Source organism: Battus philenor, unplaced genomic scaffold, assembly GCF_028537555.1.
Source record: "Battus philenor isolate CCGP_79_NKW_IND1 unplaced genomic scaffold, ilBatPhil1.0.hap1 SCAF_12, whole genome shotgun sequence".
NCBI classification, from domain to species: domain Eukaryota; kingdom Metazoa; phylum Arthropoda; class Insecta; order Lepidoptera; family Papilionidae; genus Battus; species Battus philenor.
Window position 1 is genome coordinate 8,090,408 of NW_027181674.1, and position 16,969 is coordinate 8,107,376.

At 29.9% G+C, this 16,969-nt stretch overlaps 3 protein-coding genes across 3 annotated transcripts; 1 reads left to right on the forward strand and 2 right to left on the reverse strand.

Annotated features, from left to right (window-relative positions):
* Window positions 1-507: 507 nt before the first annotated feature.
* Window positions 508-2,209, reverse strand: LOC137932856 (post-GPI attachment to proteins factor 2-like). Its single transcript, XM_068776539.1, has 3 exons — window positions 1,649-2,209; window positions 1,203-1,421; window positions 508-834 (listed from the first exon to the last, which is right to left on the reverse strand). The coding sequence occupies exons 1-3, from the start codon at window positions 2,058-2,060 to the stop codon at window positions 707-709; spliced, it is 759 nt and encodes a 252-aa protein (XP_068632640.1). The 5' UTR covers window positions 2,061-2,209; the 3' UTR covers window positions 508-706.
* Window positions 2,210-3,489: 1,280 nt separating this feature from the next.
* On the forward strand, window positions 3,490-9,977 carry LOC137932859 (coiled-coil domain-containing protein 191). Its single transcript, XM_068776544.1, has 6 exons — window positions 3,490-4,157; window positions 5,502-5,722; window positions 6,945-7,090; window positions 8,722-9,105; window positions 9,171-9,325; window positions 9,792-9,977. The coding sequence occupies exons 1-6, from the start codon at window positions 3,490-3,492 to the stop codon at window positions 9,931-9,933; spliced, it is 1,716 nt and encodes a 571-aa protein (XP_068632645.1). The 3' UTR covers window positions 9,934-9,977.
* A 909-nt stretch (window positions 9,978-10,886) lies between these two features.
* GABPI (zinc finger DHHC-type palmitoyltransferase GABPI) lies at window positions 10,887-15,678 on the reverse strand. The gene is made up of 6 exons (XM_068776716.1): window positions 15,312-15,678; window positions 14,281-14,490; window positions 13,699-13,776; window positions 13,451-13,627; window positions 11,519-11,622; window positions 10,887-11,428 (listed from the first exon to the last, which is right to left on the reverse strand). Exons 1-6 carry the CDS (start codon window positions 15,524-15,526, stop codon window positions 11,391-11,393), a joined length of 822 nt encoding a protein of 273 aa, XP_068632817.1. The 5' UTR covers window positions 15,527-15,678; the 3' UTR covers window positions 10,887-11,390.
* Between the last annotated feature and the right edge of the window lie 1,291 nt (window positions 15,679-16,969).

Sequence of the window (16,969 nt, forward strand, 5' to 3'; positions counted from 1 at the left end):
AATGAACACAAAGTTTTTGCTTCAAGTTTTTACTTTTTGTATAGTATAATTGCTAAGTAATGATTTTTTATTATGGTACAGTTTATTTTTGTTATGTCAAATTAATGAGGCTGAGATGTTTTTTAATTAAGAATTTGAGTCTCACATCTGCATTATATACATTTTATTATTATTACACATTTATATTATTACACTAATAACTTTTATTATGTTAACTTATGTGCTCTTAATGTTATATTTTTGAAAGATGTATATCTTGTTATTATTGTTATGAAAATATATAAATAAAGAAACCTTGTTTTAAATCAAATTTTATTCTTATAAAAATGAAATAAATTAACTACCATTTTATCTAGTAAAAATATTTAATTTAAATAATTTACACTATCTACACACTTAAATAGAAGGCATTGAATGTTAATAGTAAAAATTCTTGAAGTAACAGTAGTATAGCTAACAATTCAAATGTGAGGAATGAAATGTACAAGTATTTTTCCATCTCAAATATATACTTAATAATACTTTTTGCTAAATATATAGTTATTGTAAGTTTTTGATTCTTTTGCGAGTTCAAAAAAATGGCTAGAACATTGCAGAAGCATCATATTTTAGGTACTAATGTCTTGAATATTTTAATTCCTAATATAAATGTTTGCCCTGGTATGCCACTTAAAAATAATTATGCACTAAAGTAAATAGACTGATTTTAATCAAAAGTAATTCCTTTGATACTAAGATAAACATTACGCCTTTTTAAGTCATACACTGTTGTCATATGGAATGATATATTGCTGAATACAACAATGTATTCACAAAACCCAAACATGGAGTAAACTGAAAAGAAAGAAAAATATTTAAATTATTTTAAACTCAAGAGGTTTTAACTTCCTTAGACAAATATTTTTGTTTTATAAGTACACCATGTTTTAGAATAGAGAAAGTGTTATTTACTTTTGTGGTTCTGTCAGTCCATTGTTAGAAATTTGAAAATAGATGCAATTTTTTTTTTCAAAATTTATTTTGATGTTTTTATGCATGCTTTATTGTAATATATTAATCTTAAGAGATCATTTTCCCTTTTTGGTTACCAGATAATTATATAATGATATGCAAGATTTAAGTAAATTAATATATTTTTACTTATTGAAAATGAACAGGTTAACTTTTTTGTCTGCTTTTTTTAGTAAAAGCAAATAACTTACCATAAGGTTCACAAAGCCTATTGTGTCTTAAAAAGAAATAAGCGGCAATGGCAAATGAGACAACATTTATAAAAAATGCTCTCCATTTTAATTTTATAGAATTCCTTTCTAAATGTGTTGTATGGGATTTTCTGCGATGTTGAGTAAGAAGTATACAAATCAGGAGCATATGGAATATTGATGTTCCAATAAATGTCTTGAAGCACACTTCATGGTAGGCTGTAACAAAAATATAGTTTGAAAACGTATGATTTATAGCAGTACTTTTTTCTTATTGATGTTACTTAGTGAATTATATTAAAAAAATATTTTAAATTTATAGTGTTTTTTATAACAATCGTTAATTATCATAAGGCACTTATTTTCAGTTTGATATCAGTGAAAAAATTTAAGCTGTTGAAAACAAATGAGTTTGATTCATAATATGGAAAAAATACAATTCTTACGATAGTTAAGTGATGATGTCCAATAAGTCAATCCAATCAATGACAAATTTTCTACAATATTTAATGATACAGCTATATTAACAACAATAATACAGTGTTCTAAGATTACATCTCTGTAATATTTCCAACGCAGATAAACAATAAAAAATCTAATGGGTGCATGGATGTAAATGGCAGTTTTCCAAATAGTTCTTTGCGGTTCATAATTTCCAATAGATGCTGATATTGACGGAAATATGTTAGGCACATTACAATGTGTATTATTAGCTTTATCGAAATCTTTGTACATGGTTAGTATGATACATATTATAAATGCAAGTAACGGGAGTAATACGGTGAGGAATCCCAGTTTGGACACAGGGATTCTAACCACACGTCTCTTTTCGTAAACATTGTGAAGAGGTAAATACATCTATTTTATCATTTACGATATTTCTTTGGAAACTGCAATCATAATTATGAACACGTTTATAATTGAGAATATACGTATTAATAATTTTGTATAAAAATATAAATTTTTATAGGTATATGTCACAAATGACAACTTTATGTAATGTCAAAAAGAAGTTAGGGGTGTCGACTTTGAAAAGACAAATTCATGACTAAAGTCATGCGCTTGAATTGATACATCGAACAATACTCTCGAATGTAAACTTGATTCTGATTGCGGCGTGATTTGGCACTTCACTTAAATAAAAAAAAATGTCATAAAATCAAATCAGAATCTCACTGAAAATCTAAATCAAACTGATTTTTATGGATATATATTACCATTCTGTTATTTCATCACACGGAATATTTGGAATAAAATTTTTGAAAATAATATAGAAAAGGTAAGAAAAATCTTTAAAAAGTTACTACAGTAGGCTTTCTCAGTTTGTAACGGTACCACTAACTCTTTAGGTTAAAATATAAAACAGATTTTAGAAATAGGCTACGTTTATTCAATTCCACTGTTTTAAAGCTTACTACATACTTTATTTATAAATGAAAAATAACATAACTGATATGAAAATTGTTCATTGTTATTTAACATTATTATGCTGTGAACTGAATACGAAAGTAAAATACTTAATTTATTTAAAACGGATTTGTGACGACACCTGTTGCCTCACCCAATATTTTTGTTTTGTTTATTCGATTACTGATGTGATTACAATATGAATCATGTTTTCATCTGTTTACCTATTTTAAAATGAATACTATCAAGTACATAATCCATTTTTCCATAGTAGGAACCATATTAAATTGTTTTACCAATGCCATAGATATTTAACCTTAATATAATATTTTGTTTTTACTAGAAACCAAAATAGTTAATAAACCAGTGTATATAAAAGCATATCGTTTAAAATTACATGACCTCTACGATTTTATCAAAGTTATGAAATGTTTGCACCATTGACAGCCTGACAACTTGTTTAATCGATAAAATTTTACCAATAGTGGTGCATCAAAAGCTATTTCTTTAATAAATTGATCGTTAAATGTAACGAAAACTTTGGATAATCTATTGAAAGTCATGGTATGTTTTTATTATCCAACTTTTGAATTCAAAATTACGTTTTTACGTATCTTATCTTTAACACTACACTTTTTAATTTGGGTTTTTTTAGGAACAAAACGACATTATTTAAAACATGAATAGGGACATTGTAAAAATGCAAAATTATTTTAACTTACGCAACGAAATTAACTTTAAAAAATCGATGAAAAAATTCGAAAATTTAAAGTTGCAAGACTGGAAATATTTATTACAATATGACAATGAACCAGAAAATTTTATTTTATGTAAAAAAGATACGCACGATTTAGTAATTAAGCAAGACGTAAATTTTAAAATGCAAGTCAAACAATTACATAGTTCTAATTCTTTAAAAAATAAAATAAAAGCGAAAAAATATCGTCCAGATTTTTACAGTAATATAGATGTGGTAGAGGATTGTGAAAAAGTTGAATTTAATAAAAAGAAAAAAATAACTCTAGAAATTTTAGAACCAAGGAGTTCTCATACAAAGCAGAATGTTAATAATGATTTTGACTTTAATTTTAATATCAAGACACAAATCAATAAACAAGAAGGATCTGATGGATTAAATGAATTTCGCACTGATTTACAATTGCTTTTAACTAATATAGCTATTAATTCAAAGACCCATGATAATGATGACTCAATAGATAAGTGCGATGGAAAAAAAGTTAGAAGCACATGTAATGATGATAAACAAGTTATTGCTACTTTTGAAGAAAATAAATCTAAAATATCAGAATTATTTATAATGCCTCTAAGAATTAACGCACAGAAGAGTCGTAATAATTATTTGGCTAAAAAGTATACGATAAAATGGAAAATGTACGTCGATAAAAATCGATTAATTAAAAAAAGAGAAACGATGGTGAATAAATTTTTGGATAAACTCGAAGAGAAAAAAAATATTTCTGCTCAGTGTTCAGAGCCAGTTAAGAAGACCAAAATATACATTCGAGATTATAATACATATCAACACAGGTAAATATATATCAGCACTGGTATAATATAAATGGGCCGTGCTTTACATTCCTTATTGAATTTTTTCTTATATAATAATGTAACAAAAGTATGCCTTATAAAAAGCAAAATAGTGTCATTCAAATTTTAGGAATACATAAATCTGCATAGCATATCGTAAAGGATAGTCATCTCGTCTTTTAAGATGGTAAATCTTAGTATTTCAGTGATTTCATTGGCTACAACGCTTTTAAAAATGTAGTTGTAGCTGTCACGCTTGAAGTTACATACGCTATCGCCCAATTGTTAAACTGCGAGTCCTGACTAACGGCACATCTTAAGCAAAGAAAGAATAATCCTCTCTCCTCTTTTTTCACTTAGGTAAAAGAAACTCTCCCTCCTAATGTTTTCTTTATATAGCACAATAATACTTATTACAAAAAAAAAGGAATAGTCGCGGCGGTAGTACTTATTTAATCGTCTTGTAAAAGTAACTTTAATCTAAATAAACTTCAATAAACAGTAGTCTATATTAGTTTCGATACGAATTTAATAAAAGTCTTTTGTGCACTTTGGATTATATAAAGAAAGTTAACACAGTTATTTAATTATTAAGTTAAAGTTATTTAATTATCTATTGAAAGATTTTTATTAAATTTTCCGATGTAATGAACAAAAAATCGAATATACAACAACTTTCGAAAAATATTATGTAAAACGACGTTTGACACCGATAACTATACCCGTTAGTACAAGTGAGACGACCATCTTCTCTGCATATACGTATGCAGACGCCAAAATATTTAAAATAATTCGATGAAATTAAACATTGACACCACCAAACCCTGATACGAGTTCCGACGCTCAAACTTTGTTAAGTTTTAAAGTTCACGGACCCCTCTGTTCCGTGAACTCATACAGATGAAGCTGTAAAAGCCGCAAGGCTAACAGCAACAACTTCTTCAGAAACAGTACAGTACAGTAAACATTGACGTTAACCGCGTAGCTGTTTCACGCGATAATAGCACACAGGGTGGCAAAGTTTATTAAAGCGTGGTGTACTGTTCCGGCTACGTTTCTCCAAGTGAGTCGTCCGTTACGGCGACGTTTTTGAAGAAAAGTCGTTGGTCAAACAAGATAGATGTTCTAATGGGGGTCCGTCGATTTCGCTAAGGACAATCTTGAGATAATATCTTCTTATAAGAGTTGCTTTTAGCCTAGCAGATAGAATTTATTTACCTTATGTGTTCTATGTATACGTGAAGAGTATATAAGAATTTGGTCAATACTTCACAAATACGTTTTACTCTATGCTAGTTTTTATAGAATTTTATTGATAAATACTAATATTTTGTATTTTACCAGATATAAAGTTCAACAGAATATAATTGCGTTACAAAAAATGAAGTTAGAGGAACAAACTAAAATTATTGAACAACTTAAGTACAATAAAATAATTGAATCCTCTAAGCAATCGCTGGAAGCAATGAGAGAAGAAGTTTCTAAAACATATTACCAAATAGATCCACAGTTAAAACCTAAAATTAAATGTTTAACCACCGAGCTTAAAATAAAGGAACTAGAAGGTAGGTTATTTTTACACGATTTTAGTGCTTTTTAAATGAATTATGAATTTCGGCGGATTAGCAAGTTAAAATGGCGATAGGCAGGCCACATGACGCGCAGAACAGCTGGCTGCTGGGGTCTTAAAGTTCTTGACATCAGGGATTGTTAACGCAATGTAAGACATCCACCTACAAGGCGAAAAAACGACATTTATAGCGTCATCCGACGACACTGGCTGCGGCCTCTTCTAACCAGTCCTGTTGGAAACCTATTCGGGTGGTGTATTTCAAGCAGTAAAAGTCCTACGACTGAAATAATGATAATGAAGTTTAGTACAGACTAAATAATATATAGACGTATTATTATTTTTCAGTAATAACGAACTTTATAATTTTTTAATTTCACATGTGGGAAACGCTTCTCTCTCAATGGCTATTAGCCCTTGAGAGAGAAACAACATGCTATGTTGAATTTACACACACTAAAACCTTCTCGCTGTTTCTCTATCAATGCTGTGTGTCAGAGCTCCGGGAACATTTTCTCAATAGTCCTTTGAACGTAGGACTTCGGACACCCATGCAGCCTAGTCCCAAGAGAGAAGTACAGGTGCGCCGGAACCTTTTACACCGTACTTCTCATATTAACACGGTCAACGGACTTCACCGAGTCTGTCACCCAGACGCCAAAATGCCGAAGAGGGCCAGTACTTACAAGCCTTTCTCAGTCCCCGCGGCGAATTTAGTCTCTGACCAACAAATATTTCGGGCTTGAGAGTGATTATCTCCACAACCCGACCGTCGCCGTATCCGCGGTGCGGGCACGCTTAGTAGCGGATGGTAGGTAGTGAAACTCGTAGGCTCCCTAGCTCGGGCCGTTTTCCCAGATTGGTAAACCGAAAAAATCTTAGGTCGCTTAGGCGAATTCGCCATGAAATAACGAGGTATAAGGGCTCCCTTGAGGGAACTCGGTTTGGGCTGCCACGGCGGCCTCTATTCGGTCTCTTAACTTCACTTACGGCTACCAGGCCTCCACTACTAAGTACCCCGTCACGACAAAGAGAGAAACATTTAGAATGGGTAATAAGTACGCATGTCTGGCGATATTTAACCGTGTAAAGAAATTAATGCTTGTCTGGTTTCACGAAATATAAATATTAGCATCGTAACATCAAATCGAAGTCCCCATTTAAGGTTTTTGATTTCTTTGTTGTGTTATAAATATGGCCTTTTGTCATATTTTCAGAACCACAACTGGTGTTACATTGTTTAAAAGTACCGCAGTTTATTCAACGCATGGAGAAAAGAGCCAGGGAACGGGAAGAAAAACATGCGCTAATACGAGAGAGACGCCGACAAATGGAAGAAGAACGGATGAGGCTAAAGCAACAAGTATCTTTCTTATTAATTTTAGTATACATTTATTTATGTGGTCCACTACTTATAGTATACCGTATCTTACTAAATCGACTATATTACTTAGAAAAAAACTTGAAAATACAGAACAGCTACATTCATTCTAAAATTTTGCGTCAAATACAGGAATTCGAAAAGAAAGAAGAAGTTCGAATTTTGGAAGCATTTTTTTTACTTTATTATCATAACGTTATTTATTATTCCTGCAACTATTAATAATTAGACAGGGTGTTTAATAAATAAATCGATACAAATGAGCGGTACGTTTCACCCCAATAGCTCTTACACCTATAACTAATCACAATGTTATTACAATTCATGATGTAGTAACGAAATGGAAGAAGCATATAGAATGTTAGAAACATGAATTTTAGGAGACGTATATCATATTTCAATCTAGTGAAATAACCGCTGATAATAACATAATAACAGTGTGAAAGAAATCTATAAAGAGGAGAATACATTTATTTCGCAAAATGCCAAGCAAAATCGTTTTCTCTTCTCTAACCGGCAACCGGGTCAGGAAACTTCTGGTTTAATTCACGAGAAGAGTTCATAAGACAATAAATAATGCAAAGTAGTATATTCCTGTTAGTAAGTGCTTTCCTGTAGGTTTTTCCACTTCTCTGAGGCGGCTCTCGGAATTTATAATAATATCTAATAGATTCATGCGTTACCTGGCGGAAATCCATCCTAACTAAGAAAGGGACTATATATAACTACTTCCGCGATGCAGCAGTATTCGTGCACCGCACGCTGATAAATACGTGTGCGGTAAACCATGCGAAACACAACTACCACCGTTAATCTACTCACATGTGTTTCACCCCACCACGGGGCATCTTCAGGAGATGTAATCACATCCTCAGGACAGGGCGGATCTCTTTATTGCATTACTACTGCTGCATAGCGGAAGTAGCTATATATTAGCCTCTTTCTTATTTATAATGTTAGATGTGAAAAATTCTCTCTTAAATTCGGAGATAGCGAGCGGTGGAGCCGAAATTCGGCCTGTGGGGACCTTTTGTTCCGTGCATCTAGTCAATCGAACGATAAGAGCTTGGCGGTCTCTTAATCTGGTGAAATTTAAATTTTAATGTCATCCGGTCTTGCAAATGAAAATTAAACTTAATTACTTCCGAAAGAAGACCACCAGTAGGTAAACGCGGCGTTGGTAGGACCCCACTAGGTGGATCGACGACATAGTCTAGGTAGCGCGAAGTCGTTGGATGCGGACACCGTTCACACGATGATAAATTTAATTACATACTGGCATTAATTATAGTAAAAATATTTACTAGATAATCACAAATAAGTAATTAAAAATTATAAAGGAATTCGTTTCTTATTTTACATAGTTAAAGAAGATACTTTAAATACATTTTCGTTAACTAATAACAATTCAATCTGAATTCATTCATTTGAGAAAAAAATGAATATCGGAGCATCACACCGACGACTTCTTTTCAGTCTCCGTTCACCGGTATATTTTTAATTTTAACGAATATTAATAATTTGAATTTTATTTTTCTGGCAAATGTTAAACTGGTGAACTAAAAGATTTTTATATTTACGCATAGGGTGCATTAAAGATATGTTTCTTTCAGTCTGAATTAGCTAAAGCAGAAATGGACAAAGATGAAAAATTACAAAGAATAAAAGAATTAAAAGAGAAAAGAAAAAAGGAGAAAATCGAAAATATTAGAAAAAAGCAATACGCAGAGAGAATGAGAGCACTTGTCGTAATGGCAGATATTCATTATGAAAAAAATTTAATGACAAAATACGGTATCAATCCTTTGAAGCGCCTTATTACAATTAAAAGAGACAATGAAGAAAAAGCTAAGTCTCATTACCTATTTCAAATAAAAAAAAATGTATTTTTTCATTGGATGTGGCATACGGAGGACATGTGGTTTGAAAGAAATTACAAAGCAGAGGAGTTTTATAGAACCAAAATACTATCTAAAGCATTCAACTCTTTAAAAAAGGTAAAAGTTTTTTTTTTAATCGCTTTTACAAGTAAAACAAAAAAATAATTACGACTTTATTTCAGAACTACGAAGAATATAAATTGAAACTACAGGTGGCTGAAGATTATTACGATTTATACTTAACACAATTAGCATTACGCAATTTTCGAAAAGGCATAGAAATAATACGAAGAGAATTTGAAATTAAATGGAACAAATCTATATTGTATTATAACAGGTAAGACAAATATATTTTTAATACAAGACACTTTATTTATACAACACAGTAATTACAGTATATAACACAGAAATTATAGGCCGTTATGAACTAACTTGATTAACTGATCATAAACTATTTTTTAGTAAGACTAGGCTTCGAATCGGTTCAACGACATTTTTTTAAATAATACTCTTTATTGTACACGTTAGAAAATATATACTGTTTCATAATTGTAAAGAAAAAGTACAATGGGCGGTATTATCACAACGAGGCAATTTCTTCCAGACAACCATTGTATGGAAAAAGGAGATTGTCAAGTAGCGAGAAGTTAACGTGCACATACAAACATACATACATTTATTTATATATACTTATAATAAATACATTACATATATTTACATTTTTAAAAAACAAAAATGTAAACATTAAATTAACTCTGATTGCACTTTTGTTCCACGTTATGTACTTTTAGCATATGTTTTAGTACACTGCTGTTCAAAACCTTTACTTGTTGGAGAAGTTTACCAGCATTGAATGCATTAAGAAGAGAACAAGAAGCTAGAAAACTAAGATGGCGGGAAAAAGTTCTGCAAGTGGTGCCAGATTATAAACCTCCCAATGAATAGCATTTATAAAGTTTAATTTAGGTGTAATAAGAATAATAATTAAGTTTAAGGTATTATAACGGAAATTATAAGTTAATGCTTTAAATAAGTAAAGCAAAACGTGTTTCATTCGAAAATTATTAACAAATATTATGTGATTTTTTATTTTCATTATTTACTAACTTGGGTACGGTGTGGGTTAAAGGTCTACTGAAAGAAGAGGTACCATGAATAACGTATAATTATTATGATTTATCTTACATCAAGTCTTAGTAAAATATCGGTACCATAGCAGATGTCGTTTTGATTTTATAAAAAGTTATATGTTCCATGAGTCAAATTTTTATTTCCGTGCAGTATATAATAAAAGTAAGCAAATTTACAAACGATTTTGTTAATTAATTATCTATTATGTCCATTATCATCTCTACTGGAAAATCTCAGTACAGCAGTAAACAAAATATTATACATACATGTGTAAGTATTACTCGACCTAAAACACAGAATTGCTATAAATATTGTATTTTAATAACTTCTCATTAGTCACTACCTTAAACACTCTTTGCTATTATCACATATACTAGGTACAAGAAATCAACTTAAAAAATAAACTAATAAAGAACCTCTTAGTTAAAATCAACAGTAAGTCTTAATAAAATTCAATGTTAGCAAATTATTTTTGATTAAACAATCTAGAGTATAGGCAATTTACAGTCTTTTATATAATACAACATTTAAACTCGGCAAAGAATAAATTATAATAAGCATTAATCATATTTACAATGCCTTTAAGTTTAAAGATTATTAAAAAATATATTAAATAACAATTTCTTATAAAAATACTTTCATTTGAGTTACAAATTACACTAATTATTTTATTATTAATTGTACCAATACGAAAGATAACATTAATGATAACTTTACAAAATATCAGTAGTGCTATACAATACCTTAATATTCTTTAAGAAATTTTACTACTTTATCCCAAACAAAAAATGTTAGCAAAGAGATAACTAAATAGTCACTGCCCTTATATGGTGAGATGTAATGCTTCATAACTAATTGTAAGTTGTATATTCGTGTTTTATAAGTAAAAAATTATTTCCAGCGAGAGTTTATTTAAAAAAAAGAATGGCTTTTCAATATTGATAGATAATGTTTCATAAAGAGTTGAAGTTAAAGACAACTCTAATCATTCAGGTCTTACGAGTTTTTAGTCAAATGTTAAAATGTCAGACAATTTAATGAATTTATTTTCCAGTTTTTCCTCCGACGTTAGCAATTGTAAACTGTTAAAAGTTGTACTTACATTTTCTTTATGTATAAATAAAGACTTTTTGGTTTTTTATTAATGTACAATACTCAGAATAAATAAAAAAATAATCTCCAGCGTAATCTCAGAAGTCTTGAGAGGTCTCTAGGAAATTGTTCACCCATTGTTTCTGTTTCTGTTATTGTAATAAAATATCAGCAATTAATCAAACCGTTACACTCACTAACTTCTTCCATTGCGGTGCTAGAAAAAACAAATATTTAATACCATGACATAACATATTTTTACTGAATATCGCAACACATTTTAAATTCAAGAACAGATTAATCTTACCCATATATTTTGGTATATATATAACAATTTGATGCATCAATACGAAGGTAACAATACACAAGTATCCCAGTGCATAAACACAACAAACAAATGCAATTGCGTACCTGCAAGAATTTAACCCTTAATTAGGCGCATTAAGAAAATCACTCAATTAGGCGCATGGGGTCTTAAATGACCCCAAAAAAATATTGGGAAAAGAGTATCAAAAAGGAATAAAACCTAATGGATTACTATAGTGATTAATAAAGTTCTTTAATATACTTAACTTTAAGAAACAAAAACTTACTATGACATTAAAAATATTAAAAAAAAAAACAAAAACGGTAAACCTCTCTTTAAACTAATTTTTTTGGCATAGCCGAGATCAACTTAAGAAATAAAGTTTATTCAGCCTCATCAGCGGAATCTTCTATTCTGCATCCGACGCAGTAAGTCCTTGAGTGTTGCTGACAAATAAATTTACGACACTTGAACCATTTTGTTGGCACTTTTTTGTCGTCCTTTCTAGGACATGATGAACAGCGCCCGCGCTTAGCTGTCGATTGATAAACCGCCTTGTTCACATTATAAACTTCATGGAGCCGTTTTTTTGTTGTCGCTGGTACAGCACGTAGTTGTATGCGACGTTTTTGGTGATCTTCCACAAGTGCCGCAGCTATTTTCTTCAAGAAAATCTGTCTTGTATATGTCAAAGTCTTTTCAGTATTAGCTTTGTGTATGACAAATGGGTTGATGCCAGATATGTTTATACTCCAGGTAAATGTAAAATAATATTTTGTGCTCGGGTCCTTACTGCGTTCGTTGGTGGTATTTTACACCATTTCACTTTCGGGCCATTTCTCTGAGTATGTCGGGATAAAAAATAATTATCTTCCGTTGATACAGGGATGTCTTGGATATGTTCAGACTCCTCAATTTCGCTTTCTGAATTATGAGCACTATCAATGGCAGCATCGTTTAAAGTTTCGTCTTGCGAATCCGAACCAGCAACATCTTGCTCTTCATCAAGCACTTCATCCAGCCATTGCAATACTTGTTTGTCGTTAGGCATTTCAATTCAAAAAAAAAAAGAAAAAGCATCGAAAAAAACTTAAAAATACATAAAGAAATCATACCGTATCAAAATACACACATACAAAGATAAACAGTAAACAATATACTAATATAAACACAAAAAAAATCACAAAAGTAAAAACTTACCTTCGCCAAAAAATGGGACGTAACTGGGCGCATGGGGTCAGCTCTCTAAAGGACAGCGATGTGTGCACAAGAGTTAATGTTCTGAATGCGACTAATTTGCGTACCCCGGAGGGATTGAGGAAGCTAGAAAGAGCGTTAGTACGCTCTGAAGACTGTAAGCCATAATTTTTTGAATTTCAAGCGGCTCTGACCCCATGCGCCTAATTAAGGGTTAAAGATATTAATTATATAAGATATGATTATTTTTTACCAATTCTAGATATTTTTACGAAATTTTTGTATACTTGTGGGAATAAACCAAAAGTTAGCATTTAATTTCAGATTTGTTATACATTGATTGATTATAATTTAATGTAAAACATGCTACAATTGCACACAAAATTTAAAGACATTTTTAAAGAATATGTGTAAATTTGTATAATTTGTTGTTTATTTCCAACATAAATTAGGTATTTCTGGGAAGTTTTGTATAAATATGAAATATTTTTTTTGTACATAATTCATAGTATAATTTACACAGTTGACCCTATACATATTTAACATTTTAGTTCTGAATGTGAGGTTCAATGTGTTTAAGTGTTTTCTTATGTTTAGAAAAGCAATATTGAAAATAGTCCTCCATTTCTAAAAATATTAGGTAAAATTTTCTTGAACTTACTAACTTTTTTAATTAGTATTTTTTTCTCGAATAAGCTTAAATACATTTAATATTACTTAGATTAAAATACTTACTGGAAATCATAGTACACATTTTCACAGTTTTCAGGTAAAAGAATAGTACCATACAGTAAGAATGGTTGACACACTGTTGTAAGACCCAAATTAATCCCAAATAATAGGGTTGAAAAAGCAAATATCTGTCCAGCCAAAAAGTGCATGTAATTTTGTCTGACTATGCAACAGTTCCACCTATATAAAATAATTTAATTTTATATACTCTTTAATATAAAACAAAAATATATTTTTAAAAATTATCTTACCAAATAGAATGGAAAAATCTATCATTAACTTCAATTTGACATACTTGACAATAATGTGAATCAGATGTCAATACTGGGCTGAAAAAACAGTTAATGAACATTAATAAATATATATTAATATCATAAATAAAAAAACATTTTTCAAAAAATTATTAATTGGTTATAGTTGGTTTGATTATTATGACTTAGAGGCGAATGTGAAATCTGTGCAGAAAGGCAGTCAGTTTCATAATATCACTTATGCATTGCCAAGAAAATACAATAAGTAATAAATAAAAACAATTTAAAATACATGACAAATTGTGATTTCAATGACAAGCTTGCCATGTGTTTACAGGTTATTTATCTGTATTTAATGTGTTTTAAAATACTTTGTTGTAATGAAGATAAGGGATCATGATAAATATCTAAACTATTCAATGAACAGAATAGATAAGCTAGGAAAATACTAATTAAAAAAAATTATTGTATAATAATTGGTTAAATTTTTGCTTGTAAGTCCAATTTTATTCAATTAAAGAAGTATTAATCACAGGAACTAGTCTAATAACTAACTTTTGAGAATCACAAATAAAATATCACCTGTATTCCTTCCCTTTTGATGGTCCAGTGGCCAATTCAAAATCGGCAATTGCTTTCACTTTGTAAAAGAAATAACATGTGCATAACAGCAATATGAAAAAAATGAAATTTTCAAATTGTGTTATTTCAAGCAATCCCAATATTGCAATCTCATATACTAAAAACATCCAAACTCCAGAAGACAAAGTCCATGAGAAAAAGAATGGTGATCTGAAATTGCAAAATTTTTGTAGTGTCTATATAAAATTATTTATTACTTTAGAGATGATGAAATAGATTAAAGTGGTCTTCATTATTTAGTGCACAATAAATAACATCCTATTTTGTTAGTGATTAAAATTTTGAATTTTTTAAAATTTATTTCATTATAAAAGGAAAAAATTGCAAATAAATAGCTAAATTTCTTTAATATTCTCTTATACTAATGCCATATGAAATGTCTGGATATAAGAATAAGGATAAGAAACTGTGAAAGTAATGCTTGAGTCTTAAGACAATAATTTTAAAATCATGTATTCACTAAGTGGAAAAAGCATTAAAAAATAATGTTACCTACAGTGTTTGTAAGTTTGTAATCGGCAATCATTAAGTTGGACCTTCCTTTAAGATCTATAAAAAGTGCTTTATTTTTATAAGAATATAAAGTATTTACGAGAAGTATTTAAAAAAAATTTGTGTGTTTAAAAAATCAGCAATTTCTATTATTGTAATTGATCTTTGATGCAAATGACTTCTAATCATCACATACACATGCAATTTTTATTAATGATGTTCATAAACTTAGTTATAAAATTAAATCTACCTCTTAAGTAAAGTTTAGAAGTTTAGTAAATACAATAACTGTAAAAAAGTAACACCAAAACTATAATTCCAAAAACCATTACTATATAAATCATTAACATTTGTTTATCTGTCTCAAACGCTCCATACTTGACGAAAAGTTTATACAAGTATATATTTAACTCTTGAATATCCTAATTTTTTATAACAACTCGAAAATATGTTTATTATACTTTAACTAAATATCAAACCTGTTCTTCTGACGTGGTCTGGATATAATATACAATGCACACATTCCAATTACAACCATAATAATTATTGTTATCGTTCGATTTATAGTAGCAGCAAGTAGTAAAAGTGGTAATATAAGGAAAGGAAGAATAGCATCTTTATCAATTTTCTTGATGTTCGATTTATTCGACCCTAAATATAGAACATCTTGAATTGTTAGTGTACTCATCACCATTCTTAAATTGTTTTAATTTTTTCGCGTGATATAGTGAAAGCTTTAGAGTTTAACACATAATTATTTTAATTGGTGCTATTTCGTTTGATAACCTTTCCATAATATATGTTAAACTCTGCTATACAGAATGAATACATAAACCAATACGTAAACACAAAATACTGAGCGGCTCGATGTCAAGACACAAATGTCAGCGGCAGATTGACAGTATAATTTTTTTAAATAGTTATAACAGCAACCGACTTTTGGTTATTGTCAAGTTCTATTTATAAAAATAGTCCTATTCATTTTCGCAAGTATTATAACCAATAGATCAAACCTATAATTTAAGGCATGTTTTAACTATATTTAAAAAATATGTTTTTGTAATGCCAATCATTATAATTATAATATTTTAATGATTCATTATAATTATAATATTTTAAAGATACGAAAAATGACATTTTTCGTATCTTTCCCTACTTATTTTTTTATTAATATTAATGGTTATTTTAAATATATCAAGATAAAATTAAAGTCGTGAAGTGTCAACAATTACAATGTATTACGGAGCGATTACGACTGCAATAGATAATCGTGCTCTTTAGATTCCTCTTTGGGAAAAAGGAATAAACTTACACCGATTTAGATTTCTTAGTAATTTAACTATTATTTTATTTTTTTAATACGTGGGCATTAAATGTTCACGTAATACAGGCGATGAGCGATTTTTTTACCTTAAATACTTAAGAATTAATAAACCCGAAAAATAAATTATCAATTACATTTATTTAAGTCATGAATTATACTAAAAGAAATGAATACCCCATAATCATGAAAGTAATTTTAAAAAAAGTTTTGGTAATTGAATATCTTTTTTTTTTGTAAATTGTCAGCTGCGCTAAATAACAGATTCACTATATGATTGCCTATTATTGTTTGTGTTGACAAATCCTGTTTACTTTTGTATATTTATATGTATTGCTCAGCACAGAGTAGTGGTAGCCTAGCAATAGAAAACCAAAACTTGCCGTCGTAGATGGCGGCTTCGGTTCCCTGGATACTATCTTATATAATTCACACTTTATGTATTCATTATAAAGGATTGCTATTACTCACAAACAGGTTTCCTGAGGATGGGCTGCAGCGTCCCCTGTATACCATAATACCACACTGCGATCGCCAATTCATTTGCCAGGTGTGACGATCATGGTATATCCTACCATAATATATCTTTGGAGGAGCCCAATGCCTTGCAGTGGACGTCTGTGGGCGAAAACGATTATGTATTACTCCTAATGAAAGAAAGTCTCTTCGTCTTTGTTCCTTATCACTAGATATTAACACTGCTGCTATATTAAGGGTTTATTCTGAAGTCGTGTAATATTTGGTAGTATTCGGTAACAATCGTAATAGTTAACATGCTTGAAGTAAAGTAATTAACTTCAGCATCTTTCTTCTACG